General features: G+C 48.3%; 1 protein-coding gene across 3 annotated transcripts in view; it reads right to left on the bottom strand.

Moving 5' to 3' along the window:
* Positions 1–19569, bottom strand: part of CATIP (ciliogenesis associated TTC17 interacting protein) — a 286772-nt gene that overhangs the window by 226134 nt on the left and 41069 nt on the right. For all 3 annotated transcript variants that reach the window (XM_085646977.1, XM_085646978.1, XM_085646979.1), the window contains one exon: positions 16214–16303. In XM_085646977.1, the coding sequence (XP_085503103.1) occupies positions 16214–16303 (90 nt within the window). The remainder of the gene's footprint in view (positions 1–16213; positions 16304–19569) is intronic.

The raw sequence follows: 19569 nt of genomic DNA, 5'->3' as shown, positions 1-19569 counted from the left end.
TGTGGCATTGTGTGGAACTATGTGGCATGGTGCAGAATTATGTGGAGTGTAAATATGGGGCACGTTGTTGAGTTGAATTTTTAATGAGTGTAGTTGTGTTTTGGAGCCAAGTGGATATATGTGGAGTGTAATTATGTGGCTTTAAGTGTAATTATGTAATAATGTCTAATAGGCAGTGTAACTATGTATGTGCCTTGGCTCCTAGAGGACAAATGGGTTCTTATTCACCCCCTTGTGCAGCAGCATAATGTTGTGTTGTGTTAATAAGCGCACATTTTCTTTTTTTGGGTGGAGCCGGGGTGCAGTATCCCTCTAAACCAGCCATCAAACTGGAAGCCTTGTCCCTTTTGGATTACAGTTCATTTAATCATCTTTTGACGACAATTAAATCTGGATCTCCCCATGATATACTTCCAATTTCTGTGGTGAAACAGCTTGACGCTCCTATTCTTGCCATAATTATGAACCTCTTGAATGCCTCCCTGCAGGAGGGCCTAGTTCCGTTGGAATGGAAACATGCAATAGCGCTCCCTCTCCTAAAGAAAGCCAACGGCGACATGGCTAAGTTAGCTAATTACAAGGAAATACAAGGGGGGAAGGCAGGAGATTAATCACCAGGAGGGGAATCCACTGCTCTTCATACAATAAACATGCAATCGGTTCGCACCGTAATATTTTTAGTGCCAGTTTTGTGTTAAAATTGTTTATATTGGCTGGTGCTGGATGTCATACGGTTGTACACTGGGTTGCTCTGTGGGCAAATATGTCTGGAATATGTATGCAAGCTGTGAAGCTGCAGTTCGGGGGCAAGTTTGAGATGGAAGTGTGTCCCTTGAAGAATCTCTACCTGGACTACGAAACTGCCTGCAACCTGGACATGCCCTTCCACAAAGCTGGAAAGGAAAATGAAGCTCTTGGCAGAGGGCGTGGGGACCAAGGAACCTCAGCAGAACAGGCAGACTGTAAAGAAGTGACCGAGCACGGGAAGGTTTGAGGGCAGGACCGGGCAGCATGGAAAACTAAAACATGTGTGGATGTCAGTCAGAGTGAGGAATTAAAACAAGTTAAAAATGGCGAGCCGCCATTATCAAAGTAAAAGCTTGCATGGTGTACTGCAAATAAAAACAAGCAGCTCAATAGGAGTGGTGGGGGCGGGCACAAGGAAACAAGGGGGAGTGGTGCAGGGAAGACAAGGAGGCACTGCAGCTGCCGCCATGCATGCCGCTGCTCGCTCCCGCAAGGAAAATGCTGGGGGAGTGAACATTTGCAGAAGAGGTGGGACATGCACCCACATTTAGCAATTTGCAGGCTACGTTTACAGAATGACACACGCAAAGTCAACCCAATGCGTGGGGGAAATCAGACCCACACAGAGTAGTTTAGAGTACTAACAAGAAGCCTCGCAGATCAGCGCATGCGTGCTGCACTAGGCTCAACCTAAAAAGTGGTGTGAACTGGAGAGCAGGAGTGATTTAAACACTCCCAGACCAATATCGCTCCCACAGACCCCAGAAGTTCAATTCACTCTCATATTTTCAGATGTGAAACATTTTCCATTCCAACTATTTAAATTATTAGCATTGTTGTTACTCCTTGATCTGATAAGCTAACAAGCACTGGTAAAGCTAATAGATTTGTCTTGTTTTAGGAGTATGTTTGTCGTTGTGTGAGATGTCTAGATGCAATAGAAGTAAACTCACAGGGATTTACCCAAATGCTGGCCATGTCACCTGCTGTGTTATGCATGGGTTTCTAATACAAATGTTTTAGGCCACGCCTCTTGGAAAGGATTCCTAGTTAGGCATATTTAGCCAAGTGCCCTCTATAGGCCCCCCACCTTGTCACCCCACTTCAAGCACTGGTCGCCCACAGTATCGGAAATCTGAAATGCATGTGTGGAAGAGACCACCTCCAGTTTTAAAGTGAAGAAAGTGCTGGCCCCGACACCGCCTCTCACACCTAGGGAGGACGGCACTGGATGAGAGGCACTGATCAGGGGTCGCAAATCCGCAGACCTGCATCAGAGTTGAGGCTCGTTTAACTGTCGGACTCGGACCCCCTCCCAGGCCCAGTCGTGGAGAACAGCAATAGCTGACTCCAAATCGGGAGATTGGACCAGCAGTGCTCACCAAAAGGTAGAGTGACCAACTGGCATGGGTGCAAATTCAGGACAGTGAGTGTAAAAATTCAGGACAAAAGGGTGAAACTTCAGGACAGAAGGTCAAAAATTCAGGACAAACTTCGGGACAAAAGGTAAGATTTACAGACACATAAGTGCCATTGTGAGATGTAAAGTGGCATGCATAGGACCTGCAGTGCTGAACCAGAGAGCAGTCCTCCAAGTGGCCAGCTTTTGGTGTCAGATCGCTTCAGGTATCCCATGTCTGTTCAGCTGGTGATGAGTGGTTTAGGGGCTGGTACAGTACTGAGTGATTGATAAGACCCATAGTGGACAGGTCTTGTGTGAGGGTAAGAGCATGAAGCAGGAAAAGGGAGTTATTAACCAGCCTGCGTGAGCTATAATTGGCTGCAGACTGCTGAGCGTTATGGTATTATTACGAGTTAGAACCGTTAGATAGGAGTTAACATCATTATATAATGCCCGACTAGCCATATATCAGACCTCCTTATTTTACCTGTATATGGGAAAATAGTATACTGCTTGGGCTGTTTCATTTCTGTGAGCTGTAAACTGCAGATTCTCATTGATGTACAGAAGTGTGCTACAGACTAGAAACGGTATACGTTGTTGAGGCATTATTGTAGGTAAGAAGGAGGCACTATCTTTTACATACAGAACATTTTCTAATGAATGGTAGCAGATTGCCAAAATGCAGTTTTACTGATAAAACTATATAGCGCACAAATACTAATGTGTGGAAATGTGGTTACAGCAAATACGGATCGTTGTAAACATCGCCAAGTAAAGCGTCTTGATTGTTTTGATCCTATTAAAACTCTGTGCACCAGGATATGACAATCTTTGATGGGGTTCTTCAATGATTCCCTCCCTGACTCTCTCTCACATGTATTTAATTTGTTTGAGAGCACCTCATACCAGTGTAGGGTGCCAGAGCACTTTACATCACAAACACATACAGAGAATTATAAGTGTGTAATCAGTGTATAGAAAATGTTACATAAGGCAACAGGGTCTACAAGGTGTAGGATGTGCGTCACCCATACTGGTAGGCATTTTGTAAGGGTGCTTGGTCTGAAGAAGCACAAACTCAGGATCCAGAACATAACACAGTAGTTAGCGTTGACTTTGATGATAAGAATTTATTCTTACCCAAACAAACCCTTTTTAGCAACATCAGTATAATGAACAACTGGGAAGAAAATATATCATTGTAACCTGTACCATGCAACTTGCATGTAGCTCTTTGATGGCAGTTCATAGCTCACTGTGCTAGATTACATATGTAACTTATGAACTGCGCAATAACACAAGAATCTCAGTGACAAAAGCAGTAACCCACTGAGATCTGCACATAAAATACTGTTCTTTGATATGCATAGTACACATTCTTTGCAGCAGGCATATTAACCCTCTGTGCTACCTAGGAAGATTAAAAACTGCCACTAAACAAAACTCCCATCTCTCTCCAGCGGGTAGTCACCAGAGTTATCGTGACACTTTTATTGTTGCCTGAAAACTGCTGGATATACAAGGAACTTGGCAATGCTAGCCCACAGTATCAAAACCGCCCCCCACCCTTCCATCCTCCCAGGGAAACGCCGGATGCCGGGGACGGCCGGGGACGGCCAGTTTGGCCTTGCTACCACACTCCAATGGTGGCCCTCATTTTCACATAGACCCTCTCTCATGTGTATTTCATTTATAGTGCTACTCATCCGAAGTTTGTACTGCAGAGTGTGTTACTTCACACATATTTATTAGAGACAAGGCCCCATAAATGTGAAATTCAATGTATAGGAAATGTTACTTAAGACAATGAGGGCTACAAGGTGTAAGAGTCAGATGTCATTCATACTGGTAGGCAGTGGGGTAGCGTGGGCAGAGCCACTGGGGCGGTGCCCCAGGCGCAATATGCTTAGGGGTGCAAAATCTTAAAAGTAAAAGAAAATTGTGGTGGAAGGGACTCGAGTCACATCGGTGCTGTTGTCTGCAAGGGCAGGTTTTGTTGTCTTGCCCGTCTTTCCTCGCAGAAGGGTTGCACGGAGCTGTGCCCTCATGCATCTCTCGTGGCCTCAGAGCAGGTAGAGCCCAGTGGTATGGGAGCAACGCCACTCAGAACGTCTTTTGGTACCACGACAGCATACAAGGAATTTGTTTCTGCTTTTTGGCAGGCAGCAGGAGCATATCAAGGCCGAGTTCCGCACTTGCTGCCTGACACCATGTGTCAGCTTGGGATGGCGGGTTGAGTCACCCGGGGGTGTGGCATCCATTCATTCTTTCATCCATCATTCAATCCTTCCATCTGAGTGCCTATCCATATGCAAACCTATTCAACCATTTTCAAACCTATCCATAATCTAGCCTACCATCCATCATTTCACTCATCCATCCCTCCATCCACCCTTTCACTCATCCATCCATCATCCATCCATCCATCCATCCTTCCTTCCTTTCACCCCATCCATCCTTTCACTCTACCATCCAACTATTTACCCTTTCACCCATCCAGCCATCCTTTCACTTACTCATCCATCCTTATATCCACCCATTCACTCATCCGTCCATCCATTCACCCTTTCACTTATCAATTCATCAATCCATCCATCATTTTACTCATCCATTCACTCACCCATCAACCGCCTTTTCACTCATCCATCCATCCTTTCACTCATCCATCCACCCTTTTACCCATCCATTCACCCTTTTACTCATACATCCACCATTCTACCCATATCTCTATTTATTTACCCTTTGTCTCACCCATCCTTCCACTTACTCATACATCCATCCTTTCTCTAATTATCCATTCATTCACGTGTCCACTCATCCATTCATCCATTCACTAATCCATCCGACGCTCCTCTGCCTTAGTGGAGTAGCCGCCACTGGCTTCAGTGTATATAATATTGATAATGCTTCAGTTCTAAAATGATGAGACTGTGAAAGAACTATAATGCCTTCTTTTTAACTTCTTTCGCTGGCTTGTTTACATGAACTGGATCCTGTTCATTTCTTTCATTTCGTGAGGTGCAACATTTCTCTTTATCTCTAGAATGTCCTGCCCTAGACCCAGCCTGGAAGAGGTTCACCACATGCTTTAACAGCCCAGACTGGCCCATTGTCATTCTGCATACGACCATCAGCAGCCATACAGAATGACAATGGGCGGGGTGGGGCTGCTCCTGTGCTCAGAGGATGAGTGGGAGGTGGCCCATCAGGGAGCTGAGGCTTTTTCTCAGGGGGAACAGCGTTGCTCCCTTCAAACTCAAAAATGATGGACAAAAGGAGTCCGAAAAAGGGATCATCACTGACAACGGACGTGAGTTCCAAATCACAGATGGGCCATGAAATTTACAAACGGTTAGTCACTCTACCAAACGGGACTAGAAACAGGCAGGACGGACTTAAAGCAGATATCTGAGACCAGCATTGCTCTACGCCTTGTGTTGGAGAGTAGGATCTGCTTCTTATGGTTACCCGCACTTTTTGCTGATGTAAAACTGTTTTTCGACTTTAGTCTGGCTGGGGCCCTGCTATTCAGGACCCCAGCCTAGCTGCTTCCTCTCTAAATTGATTCCTAGTACCTTAGGTACACAACAGATTGGATTCTGAGGTGCCCTTATAAGTCCCTAGTATATGGTATACTATGTACCCAGGGCATAGGTACCCCAGAGGCCTTCCAGGAGCAGAAGCATGTATTATGCCACCCCTGGGAAGCCCTCCAAAATGACACCACAGGTCTGCTACTGCAGCCTGGGTAAGGTGGTGCATGCACCCCTTACAGAGATATAGGATCACTATATCTCACCTATCACTGCACATAGAAACCTATCAGTCACCCCTATGGCAGGCCTTATCAATCCTGAAGGCAGGGTGTTTGGTTTTGTTTGAGAGGGTGCCCCTGCATGAGCAGAGCCCCTCTGCAGCCTTCAGAATCTCTTCTCCGGGGTTGTCTGTGATGCAGCCTGACCATACACTCTTAAGTGCATTAAAACCCAACGGTAAATCGGAAATGCGTTTCGATCACCCGCATTTGTCGGGACTTAGCTAGCGGGGGCTCCGGTTCAGCGGCGCTTGGCCGCCATCTTGGAGTGGGTGAGTGAGGCCTGGGACATTGTAGGCGCCATATTGGGTGGGTCAGACGCCTACGAGGCGGTACCCGCGCATTGGAGAGCTTTATAAACTGCTCCTTCACAAGGTAAGGCAGACCTTGTCATCGCGCGCATTGCTGTTTTTAACAAACTACTTTCAACTCTATGGGAATAGAGATTATTTTAATTTGCTGCTACGCTGCTTGCTGCGGGGGGAGACAGTTAGGCTTACCTGCATTTAAAACGTTTCGATCACCCGCATTTGTCGGGACTTAGCTAGCGGGGGCTCCGGTTCAGCGGCGCTTGGCCGCCATCTTGGAGTGGGTGAGTGAGGCCTGGGACATTGTAGGCGCCATATTGGGTGGGTCAGACTCCTACGAGGCGGTACCCGCGCGGCGTAATACTATAAGATCAATGGAGAAGCGGGCGCGCAGCGTTCGCGCGCAGCGGGCGCACCGTGGGCGCGCCGGAGGTGCGCCAGAGGTAAGCCCGTTTGCGCCCGTTCGCGTCCCGGTAGCTCCCGGCTCCAGAGACCCAATGAGGACACACTTAGTGTATTCTCGAGAAGAACTGTGTGCTCTGAATCACCACTCGGCCTTACATAAAGATTCTGCCGTGTGGCCACCGTCTTCGCCCCCCATCTCCTGTGGCCTTCTTAATGTCCGCTCCCTTGTAAAGCACTATGACGAAATCTCTTTGTTGATTGAGTCAGCTAATTTGGATATTCTATTCCTGACAGAGACCTGGACTACATCAGATAGTGGAGCAGAGTTGGCCTGGGCATGTCCTCCAGGATATTTCATCAGACATATCCCTCGAACTACGGGTAGAGGTGGCGGAGTGGGGTTTATTTGTAAAGACACACTTGCCCTTTCACAGTTTACAGTTAAACAGGTGGTGGGCTTTGAACTTCTGGGATTTTCCTTATTGGCTCAGGGTGGCACAGTTTTTTCTGGTCTTTTGTGTTACAGACCTCCCTCCGGTATAGCCCCTTCCTTTCAGCAATTTATTGACCTTGTGTACAATTTATCCAACTCACATTCCAACTTTATGGTGCTGGGTGATTTTAATTTACGACCATTAGGCCCACAAGACCTAGCCTACAGGGAAATTTGCCAAGCATGCAATAACATACAGCTGGAACAGCTTGTGCAATGTCCCACACATGTGAGGGGGAATATCTTGGACCTGGTCTTTGCTGATAAAAAATTGGTCGTCATTAATGAAGTCCTGGATCAATGCTGGACTGATCATGCTCTGATCCTCATGTCTATTTTTGTGGCTGGAGTGCAGCGCAGTGACAGTTCGGCTGGGTATAAATTTAGTAGACAGTGGTCCCGTCTACTAAGGGGGTCAAATTTACCTTCTCTGCTGCCTACAACCTTTGAGGCGCAGGAAACGGTGGATAAAAGCTATACTACCCTGTGCAAACAGATTGTAACATCTCTGGATGTACTGATCCCTTTAAAAAGGGTGAAGAACAAGCCTCGGAGAACCAATGCTTGGTTCACCAGTGATCTCAGCCAACAGAAACTCCGCTGTAAACAGGCGGAACGTGCCTGGAGGAGAGGGTATGCAGACTCAGATCGTGCACAATACAGACAGGCCCTGCGGGAATACAAAGACCATCTAAAGTTGGCTAAGGCGAAGTTCCTGGAAGATTCTTTGATTAAAGCCACTAATAAATCGCAGACCCTCTTTAAGCTGGTTGACAACTTGGCAAACCCGGCTTCTGCAGCCCCAGTTACCACACCATCTCAGGAGCTGTGTGATTCATTGGCCTCTGCATTCGAGGAAAAAATCAGACTCATCTTGGGTGACCTCTCGACTCCGAGCCATGTGGCCCTGATGGAGTCCTCCCTACGGAAACCCCCTCACCCTTCGGGTGTTGAGGAGGTTAAGGGTGAACAACAATTACTATCTTGTTTTCCCATCCCGTCCTTGGAGGAATTCTGCATAGTGGCTAATGGTGTGTCGTCGGGTTCCCCATTGGACCCCCTGCCACATAGGATATGGAAGGCCTTTCAGATAGAGTTGCTACCTCCGCTGTATACCATCTGCTGTCAGTCTCTGACCTCAGCCACGGTTCCTGATAGTTGGAAGCTTGCAATTGTGACACCGTTGCTAAAAAAAGCCTCTCTGGACCCGCTTTGCCCTGCCAGCTATAGACCCATATCGCTGCTTCCATTCCCTATAAAAATTCTAGAGAAGTTGGTCACAAGAACTCTATCAAACTTCCTGGAATCCAACGCCTGTTTGGATGCTGCCCAGTTTGGTTTCAGGCCGGCGCATGGGACCGAGACCGCCCTGATCACCGTGCTTGACGATCTGCGAACGCGCGTCGATATGGGTAAGGCAGCATTTTTGGTGCTGCTGGACATGTCGGCGGCGTTCGACACGGTGGATCACGCTGTCCTGCTGGATCGTCTCAAGGAGGCAGGCGTGGGTGGTCTGGCGCTGGGCTGGCTTGAATCCTACCTGGAAAATAGGCAGCAAGCAGTGGCTTTACCACCTTTTCGGTCAGATACACGTCAGGTGAAGCAGGGTGTACCACAGGGGTCTGCGATCAGCCCGATCCTCTTCAACCTATACCTCCGGCCCCTAATCAGTTTGATAAAATCTTTCGGCATCTCGGTTATCAATTATGCCGATGATACACAACTGATTTTTTCTTTTGAGGGAAAGGAGGCGGTTTCGAGGGACACTTTCCATCAGTGTATGTCGGAAACAGCAGAATGGCTCAGACTCAACTCACTCCAATTCAATGGGGCAAAGACTGAAGTGCTTCATTGTTCATTGGATCAGCCATCCCGTACGTTACCAGAAGGTTTCTGGCCAGCTTCTATCTTAGGTACGGTGACAGCGGCGAAGTCGGCCCGTAACCTGGGGATTGTGTTCGAGCCGGGGCTGCAACTAAATGCCGCGGTGAATAAGACCATAGCTACGTGCATGGGCCTGCTTCGAGCTCTACGCAAAATCTTGCCGTTGCTCCCCCCACAGGCTCGAATTGAGGTGGTGCGCAGTACTATACTCAGTAGGTTAGACTACTGTAACGCACTACTTCTGGGGGCACCTAAGTCCTTAGTAGGTAGGCTGCAGAGGGTTCAAAACATGGCTGCCAAACTGGCTTTAGATCGACCTCGCTCTGCATCTTCTTCAGAAGCTTTGTCTGACCTCCATTGGCTGCCTGTTCAGCAGCGTATTCTCTTTAAAGCTGCATGTGTTGTGTTGAGAGCGCTGCATGGGCTGGGACCGCTGCCACTTCAACACCTGTTTTCGTGGTACCAGGCTGCTTGACCTCTAAGATCCTCCTCGGCTTTTTTGACCATAGTCCCTAAATTTGTTAGAGTGAGGATGGGTGGTCGTGCCTTTGGTTTTACAGCAGCTAAGCTGTGGAATTCTCTCCCTCTGCTGCTCAGGAGTAAGCAAGAATTCCCCTCCTTTAAAAGGGAGCTAAAGACCTATCTCTTTCCAAAGTAATGTAGTGTATCGGATCTGATGACTCACCTATGGTCCAGCGCCAGGATACCCTTGGGGTGACAGTCGCGCTCAACAAGAATTTAATACATACATACATACATACAAATGCTAACTTTGGACTGGCTGCACGGAAACATGTCGTGTTTGGTGTCAAACACCTTGGAATCATACCCCCACACCAGTAACGGGTGTGGGAGTATGATCCCACCCTTCTAGAGGGAGAGACATGACAGCACCGGTATACCCGGTACCAGCTTAAAAGAGCCTTGGCATCACAAAATGGATGCTGCAGCCACAGACACGAGTCTGGCCTCCTGCTGCTGTCCGAAACTCCGTCAGGGGAGGCCTGGACAATAGGTTTCCTGTCGCAGGAAGGTGTTACCACCTCCCAGACAGGCCTTAGTGGATATGGGCTGGGTGGGAGCACTCCAGGAGTGCTTTGATGTCCTGCACTGGGGGCACACTTGGTGTCCCTGTGCATAGTCCAGCTCAAACCGGTTGCAGGGGCTACCAGCCCCTGCTCTGGCGCGAAACTGGACAAAGGAAATGGGTGTAGCAACCCCTCTCTCCATACCCTCCCATAGGTGGGTCCCCTGAGTTAGTCCAACCCCTTCACCAAAGACGCATCTGTCCGGTCTGCATCTCCGAAGCTCCCGCTGGACGCTGAAGACTTTGCAACACCAGAGGTGGATTTCCAGACCTCCCAGAGGCCGAACCGAGTCCCCAGCAAAGCTGAGACCCATAGCTCTTGTGGGTACCGTGGAACCGGATCCCCTGGTCACCGTGCACATTTGCAAGTGCATCAGCTTCTCGACGTTCCCTGAGGCTGTGCATTGGGTTACTTGTAGCCCAGACCCCGAGCAGAGAATCCACTGAAGATTGTCGGCCTAGCCACTTCGAGTGACCTGTGGGCCGCCATTTTGTGATTCCTTTCGAGGTCCCTTCGCGATCCCTGGTACGTCGACTGGTGGGTCCCTGTGAAGGTAACTTTGACTTTCCTTGGGCTTCCCTGGTTGCTCCAGACATGCCCTCACTCCTCCTCACTGGTGGAGTCCCTCGGACCTTGCTGGTCCGCACCGAAGCCTTTCTTCTCTTTTGCGTGGGTTGCTGTTGCCAAGGCTTGTTGTGTCCAATCTGGGCATCGATGCTGCAGCACTCGACATCCTTCGTGGGACAGCTCGAATCCAGCTCCTGGTCATCCTCGACGCCTCCTGGTCCTCGTGGCTGAAGAGACAAGCTTCCCCTCATCTCACCTGAAGAACCCGACATCGGTGGCCATTCGACTATCGTGCCCCTGGTCACGGGCAACTGACCCAGACTCTGTCCCCTCTGCTTTCAGGTTCTTCACATCTTCGATCCAGACTTGGATCTCTTCGAACACTTCGCATCTTCCGGCAGCAGCACTTCTACGCCAGCTTCCATTGAAAACGACCCTGCGACCCGACACCATTTACACCTATGTACCCGGCTTCCCTGGGTGAAGTAACTCGAGTACTCTGGTGCTCCCGTAGGTGTTGACCCTAGAACTGTCTAAGTCCAAGAGGGTTTGGTCCTAGTCCATCTCTAAGTGTCCTTTATCTTTAAAAATCTAACCGCGACTTTCCCCATAGAAGCTAACGGGAGCTCGTGGCTGTGTTCTCACACTGCACACGGCCCCCGTGGGTCCCCTGTGTCACTACCTTGGGTGGTTCCTTGGGGTCCCAGCGATTCTACAGGCTCCAGGCCTTGTGTCTAGTGAAGTCGTGGCTCTTATACTACTATTTTAGTATATGGTTTGGCTTGCCCCTAGGGCCTAACGTATATTGTGCTACTTTACTGTAATATTTTGAAGTGTAACTTATGTGCTTTTGCCTCTAGCCTCATAAAGAAACTAGAGGGGTGTGTTTAGTAATAAATACATATATTTTAAATATATACCTGGTGTGGTCTCCTTCAATTTAGCCACTCAAGAGATTATAGACTGGTAAAACAAGCTGCTTTACATTCCTTCAAGACTTAGCCTAAAGGCTGCTCCCCATAGCTACCACTAGGATAGCTTTCAATAAAGTTTTCTTTAACCTATCATCAATAAGGGGTTGTTTGGACTCGTGGAAGGTGCCCACTATAACTAGTGGACAGCATATACCAGGCCAACTTCTCACACCTTGCACACCAAAAGGGTCTTCAGACAGGCAGGACAGAGGTAAAGCAGATATCTGGGAACAGAAGTGCTCTACGCCTCGCGCACCAGATGAGTCTGGAGACAGGCACGACAGAGGTAAAGGAGATATCTGGGACCAGTGGTGCTCTATGCCTTGCACACCAGAAGAGTCTGGAGACAGGCAGCACAGAGGTAAAGCAGATATCTGGGACCAGTAGTGCTCTACGCCTAGCACACCAGATGGGTCTGGAGACAGGAAGGACAGAGGTAAAGCAGATATCTGGGACCAGCAGTGTTCTGCGCCTCACACACCAGATGAGTCTGGAGACAGGCAGGACAGAGGTAAAGCAGCTCTACGCCTTGCACACCAGATGAGTCTGGAGACAGGAAGGACAGAGGTAAAGCAGTTATCTGGAACCAGCAGTGCTCTACGCCTCGCAGACCAGATGAGCCTTGAGACAGGCAGGACAGTGGTAAAGCAGATATCTGGGACCAGTAGTGCTCTACGCCTTGCACACGAGATAAGCCTGGAGACAGGACGGGCAGAGCTAAAGCAGATGTCTGGAACCAGCAGTGCTCTGCGCCTCGCAGACCAGATGAGCCTTGAGACAGGCAGGACAGAGGTAAAGCAGATATCTGACCACACCAATAAACACAAGGAGGCAAGGAACCAGGCTGGCAGGGATAGGCTGGCCAGAATCAGACATCTGTCCACTGGGAGGTGAGATATGTCTTTCACTTCCGTGCAGCCATAAGGATACAGCCACAGCCACAAAGGGTTTTCAGTCCTATTAAGTTCCAAAAGGGGACTAGCAACCTCAGTGTGACAGTAGTAGGGATGTCTCCCTGTCTCTATTGACAGAAAATCGTCTGCTCTCTTAAGGCTCAGAGAGCAGATGCTAAGGGCAGATGGAGAAACTGGCTACCCAATTGAATCCTGACAAAAAGATAGCGAGACCCAGATGCGAAACTCAGTGAACTCATTAGGTGCTCAGTCTGCTCCAGTGGTCACTGAATTGATAACCTGAGAAATTAGAATAATAGCTGATTCAATACCAGATTATCCGATCCAAATCGAGAGCAACAATGTCTGCACATACAAACCGGAGAGAGCACACATAGACATGTTACCGGCCAAAGGATCAAACAAAGACAAAGAACCCAACATATGTTCATGACAGTCTTAGTCTCCAGGTAAGCAAGGGGCAGCTAGTGATTCACATAGTGACTCACACACAGTCACACAGGATCTTATGAAGCAATTCCTTGCCAAAATAAAGTCAGAGCTGGACTCCAAAAGGGGGTACTCAAATCTTGTCTCTAAGAAAACAATAACGATTTGAACTTGTTGGATGCCTGGGTGCTCGAAGAATATCACCAAATGAGAGGTCCTTTCTAAACACATGAAATAGCAAAGTGATGCACAGCAGCTGAAGCAACAAGTTCTGGAAACCAGGTTTAGGCACAACATTGTCAGGATAAGGAGCCTGCCACGAGCAGAGTGGCAGCACATCCAGGACTTTCTATGAGACTTGCAGCATTAGCTAAGAGGCTGTTCTAGGAACTGCCTGATGTGTTTGGGTTGTGAAAGCAAACACAAGGAGATGATGGACGGAGCACTGAAACTTTTCAGACACTCGCCCCCAGTCCGGTTTTGGGGTAACACCCCTCATCAGCTAGGCTAGCTTGAATCCAGTGGCAAAGTAAGCAAAGGACCCACGTAAGGGCATACCCTGCCATCTTAGGGTGAGCAAAGCAAACACAAAGAGATGATGAATGGAGCACTGAAACTTTTCAGAAACTCACCCCCTGTCACAGATCCGGGTCGAATCCATCATTGTTCTTTATCTCACTTCGCCCCCCCAGTTCAGATTCAGCCATATGCAAATCAGTCTTGACCCTGTTCCTCATAGTAACAGTCCACCCCGAACTGCCAAATCAGGTCTTCCTGGGACCTGAAACAAGAATCCTGGGACCAGTTTCGGGGTAACACCCCTCATCAGCCAGGCTAGCTTGAATCCAGTGGCAAAGTGAGCAAGGGATCCATGTCCCATGATGCCTGTTTCTGGTCCAGAGAAGACCTGGCTTGGCAGTTTGGGCTGGACTGTTCCCATGAGGACTGTTCAAGACTGATTTGCATATGGCCGAGTCTGAACTGGGGTGACGGAGTGAGCTCAAGAACGATGATGGAATCAACCCAGATTTGTGATTGGGGGTGAGTGTCTGAAAAGTTTCAGCGCTCCTTCCATCATCTCCTTGTGTTTATGTTGTGCTCAGAGAGTGGGCTCTGCGGAGTGAAGAATGGAGCCACTCCTGACACCCCAACAAAGGTCTATTTCTTTGGCCAGGACAAAGGGTAAAATAATACTTCAAGTCATAATGTTCAGTTCCAAGACATAGCAAGCTCAATTTATAACAGAGAAAGGACATTAAGCAACCACGGACTATCTCAGGTTACAGAAAATCCATTAACAGCTGGAACATTTCATCGGCATCCTTTTTTATTTGAACTGAAGGAGATCCCTTGCAAGAATTTTGCAAGAAGATGAGAAAAACTTGCAATTGAAATATACTGAGCCTACAATCTGGGAGATGAAACCACAGGAACACACTCCTCCAAATGAGAAAAGAGTATGGTACTTAGTGATACTGAGAAGGACACTTTCCCCAGGGGTGATGGCCACCGCCAACGCAGATGTGCTGATGGGTCTCTAGGAGTGACTAGGAGGCAAAACTCTGCTCCAGGATCAGATTGCTCCCGCTCAGACTCACAGGAAGATGAGGGTCAAACATAAATGTCCTCTATGTGGCATTGGTAGGTGGCTCACCAGCGGTCAAGGACCCTTAAAAAGTATGAATGGGGGTGCTTGTTTCAGACGATGATTTATGATATTTGATTGACTTATACTTGGAGGGGTTGGAATGCAGATGGGCGGGGAAGTTTTTATGTTAGGTGTTCAATTTCATGTTGGCCTGCAAGTGACCGCACACCAGCCCAGGGAGACTAATCGACAGAGATTAGCGCCCTTGTATATGTTGCATAAGCTGGGGGGCATGTGTTTGGTCCAGAATATGCACTTAGAAAAATGATGTCATTTCAAATCTACATCTTGTCTCTTTGCAGTTCTTCTCTTCTGGTCAAGTTCAGGTTCAGAGAGTGGGATTCTTATTTCCCAGATCTCCCAAGGCAAGATGGTGGCAGACTTTGTGGGCAGGTCCCTAGCCCTCATTCTGAGAAGTGAACATAATACACTCACTTTACCTAATATATACACCCCAATTCAGGTCAAGAATATTTTCTCAGGAATGCTACCGCTGACATATTGTAATAGACGGAAGTTAGAGGTGATTTTCATACAGTGAAGGATGGTGTTGGAAAATAATCTGCCCAAAGAATAGACCAAACAGGCTCATTGTTGGGAGAGGGGAGGGACATGCTTAGCAGTCTAGGCATGGAGGTTTTGTGGTGCACACAACACCTCAACTTACAAATGTAGTTAACAGTACAGCAGATACTGCACTTACTTTAGCCTGGACAACTTTCTGCTGGTATCCCCAGTCCTGCCCTCAGACTTGGAACAAACAGCATTGTACAATGATACCCTCGTGTCTCTAACAGTAAATACCACCAGAAGCCAAAAAACCACGAGATGCTGATGACTGTGGGGCGGGGTATCAGGAATTAAGCACCCAATCAGAATAGCTGTGGGTAGTCTGAGCCTCACTGGGCACGTTTTTCAGTCTAGGGAGGCAATGGCAGCTCTTATCCAAGAGGTTATGGTATCTCCTCGTGGCCCTTTTCTCTAGTCAGCCCCTGGAGTGGATTTTGAAAGTTGTCCAATACAAATTCTACTTCTACAAACAAAGCTAAACTTGGCGTATCTTGGTGAAACATTTCACCCTCACAGAGCCATGGTACTTTGAAGAATGTCCTTACAATATAATATTTGGGTAAATAAACAGCTCTTAGAAACCACTCACCAGACTCACCAGAGCTTAGCAAAGTAGGAGAGGCGACGACCTCGTCCGTCTACCTGTACCCAAGTTCTAGCTTCACTTTACCCTTCTCCATGTTGCAAACACCACCTTCCTCCCAGGGTTACTCTTTTGTCCCAGGGGGCAGCGCCCCCATATCCACAGGTAACACTCTTCCAACCCTACCCTAACCTATCATACGTTGGGCTCCCATCACTATCATCTCTCCCTGCCTCCCGACCAACTACCTGCGCCAGCACCTCGGTTGCTGTCTGCAGTTGATCTACTTATTTGCATGAAGAACGAAACCCAGTAAAAAGTAAACACTGGGACACATACAACCAGGTAAAATGCAGATCCATAGGTAAATGAGGTCGCACTAACCAGCGGGTGATGAGAAGGCAACTTCATCCTGGCTGGAGCTTGGAAACAGGGCTAAGTCATCCACGTCAAGGGGTTCTCTCTCCACATCACCTGATGGAGGGTAAAAGGATTGACTATGACAAAATCGGGCAGTTTATTCATTAATGTAGCAAGAAAATACAAATGAATGACAGGGATATGACAATAAGACACTTGGTTGCCAGAGGTCAGCGGCTGCAGCACAGCCCAGGTGTGCATTTCCAATGCCAGTACCAGGTGGGGACTGTTGAGTGGGAATGAGTTTGTGGTCTCCGTATGTCTGTCGAGCTCATCCACTGACCAGCCTCGTACTTACCGTCAGTCCGCACATCCCTTTTTCAGTCTCCATCGGGTGCTCTCTGAGTACAGAATCAAAAATATTCTCTCGCAAATTTAGGTTTGATGGACAATTCTGATGTGATCTGTATGGCACCAATTTATGAACCTTCTGACTAGATTGGGGGGGACGAGGTTGCTCTTCCTTTTTTCTCTGCTTCTGTTGTTATTTGTTGTGTCGTTATTGTGTACTTATACTATTTATATTTTTTATATATATATTCCATGCCTATCTATGTGTTAAATAGAATCTGGGTCTCAGGGGTTTGGTCTGTTAACATTTCGAATGTTGTACCCGCACTGGGAACACAGCTTCTATTCCCTCCTTTTGTAGTTGGTTTCAATGTAATTTGTAAAAACAGAAAAACAGACTTATCTTTGCTGCTGTTAGTTTATTTCCTGTGTGAAGTTGTTTCCTTAATATTATTCCAGCTCGGATTTAGCTGTACTCTTCAATAATATATTTCTGTAAAAATGTAGTGATTGAAAAGGGTCAGGCAGGAGATGAGCTGTGCATCAAACAGCAAACTGCTATGTGTAAGACTACTTTCCTTAACTTGAGTGGAATGTTACAGTAAGGATTACTGCTAATCTGATTTAAGAACAAAGGATTATTGAAAGCTATTTTAGTAAATCTGCCACATTCGTATCCTCGTGCCTGTAAACAATGTGCTTTTAACATTTTGACAAGGTTCTTAAGTAAGGAGAAAAAACATGAAATTGCATAGAAACATTGAAAAGCTATTTTGACATCCTCAAAATAGGAAACCTGAGCAGCTGTTAACAGTCAGTAGGTTAGTACCAATTATACAATCAGTCCCAGGCTGCTTTGGATGTTCCGAGCTAACTTTGGAATCTAAAAACCAACCAGCAGTAATATTAGGAAATAGAAGAAGCAAGGAATGGAGCAACAGCAGCTTTGACAGCAATAGGCATAGGAGGAATGGGAGTCACAGCACATCTCTACAAAGATGCTGCTGGGACAATGATCCTCTCCATCATTGGCCTCGAGAAAATGCCTGAAATGTACAGGGATCATGTGCTAAATTGACAGCACCAGGAAAAACAGCTGGGAGAACCGTTAAAGCCCTTATTGGGTGAGCCCTAAGCAGACCAGGAGGAAATAAAAGGAGACCAGATCCTGAAAGTTAGTGTACAGGTTAAGGACCCTGCGGTGCATGATGGAGTAAAGGCTGCTGGAAGCTGGAGTTATTTTGCATCTGAAAGGAATGGGCGGTGTATCAGTGAGCAGAAAACTAAACCATCTAATGAGGACCAGCAAAAAGCATACCAGAGGGGGCGCTGCTAGCAGCCAACGAAGATGACCGCAGCCTAGGAGAGCTCCGCGACCGACCGCGGTTCTTCCTGCTAATCCTGTAATTGATCCGACGGTTTATCGCAATCCAGCTGCTGAAGACGGCACCACAATATCTGCTGCACGGCTGCTGCCAGTTTGAGCTCTGCAGACGCAACCGGCAGAGACTTAGACTGTGGAGGAAGAGTTACGGCCTGGGCGCCAAAGAAACGCCAGGGCCTCACGCAGATCGAGCACGACTTCGGGCGAGGGTGGCACTGGCCAGGATCCCTGCAAGTTTGAGGGGGACCAGGACAGCACAGATAGCCCCAGCGACAGCCGCGGGCCAGGCCGCAAGTCGTGGCGTGCGAATCACAGACGGAGCTGCCTGGACCGGGAAAGGCTCCGGGGCACCACCCTTGTCGGTAAGCCCGGAGACGGAAGAAAATAACGTGGGACCGCTCTGGGGGCCGGGGTGGAAGTACTCTGCATCTATGGCCGACTGCCCAATCCGGGAAGAAGACCTGAGTGAGCCGGGTTGACATATAGGATGCCTTCGTCCCACAACATTATCCAGGACGGCCCACAACACGCAGCGGAGGTGCGCTCTCGATGCCGGCTGCCACACGGGGATGAGACGTGGTCGATTCGAACTGAATTGCGAAGCTCCTACGAGGTGGGTGGAACCACAGCAAAGTGACTCCGCACTCTCTGAGCAAAAACCCGCTGACACCCACAGGCCATCACCGGGCGGCCCTACACTATGTAATAATATACACAACTGACACCAGGTACGCATTGGCCCACATCTCCCGTGACTAATTAAACCACAAAATCCTGGCAGGCGCTACACTTAAGGGAGATGCACCAATACAGCGAGGAACTAAGACAGGTCAGGAAGCCAAGACAACACCGGAAGAACCGAATAACCTTGCAGGGAGCAATATAAATAATAGAAGATTCCGGGAGGAGATGGCGAGACAGAACTGATAACCAAGCAGGGTGGAAAAGACTCACCTGTGGCAAAACCTACTCTTGGGGACGCACAAGTGGAAACAGAAAAACCAAAAGGCCGCGCGTGGACATTGTGCCCGCAGGCAGGCAGCGGTCACTACTGTTCCCCCTCCCCCTGGGTGCCCGGCTGCGCTGCGCGGTGTGCTAGACGTTATAGGAGGACGAGGACAACGCACGGTGCAAAGCAACAAGCTGGACAAATATACCTATCAGAAAGACCAGCCAGTCACACAAGGGACACCTGCAGAACACGGAGACAGCTCACAGACCACGAAACCTAAGGAGGTCACCCTGCAGGACATCATGGTCGCCCTACACCAGGTACAAACATCTATTGGCACTATCTCCACGGACATTACACTACTCCGTGCCGATGTTTCCAAGATGAGAACGAGAATAGTGGAGGTTGAAACCACTACAGCGGCTCTCTCCACAGACACAGCAACTTTGCAACGTCAGATCCGAAAACTGGAACGGACACATAAACAATTGGCAGACATGCTTGACGATCAGGAGGGCCGTTCGAGGCGTAATAACATGCGCCTGGTCGGTGTACCAGAGAGTGTGAGGGGATCGACTTTGGACCTCTTCGTAGAAGACCTCATTAAGCCTCAACTGCAGCCTCATGAACTGTTCAGATTCTTCTCGGTGGAAAGGGCCCACCGGGTACCAGGAGGAAGACCCCGACCAGGGC

This window comes from Triturus cristatus, chromosome 3_2 (genome assembly GCF_964204655.1).
Source record: "Triturus cristatus chromosome 3_2, aTriCri1.1, whole genome shotgun sequence".
Taxonomy (NCBI): domain Eukaryota; kingdom Metazoa; phylum Chordata; class Amphibia; order Caudata; family Salamandridae; genus Triturus; species Triturus cristatus.
Note: the sequence above shows the minus strand (reverse complement) of the source record. Positions and strands in the feature narration are given on the sequence as shown.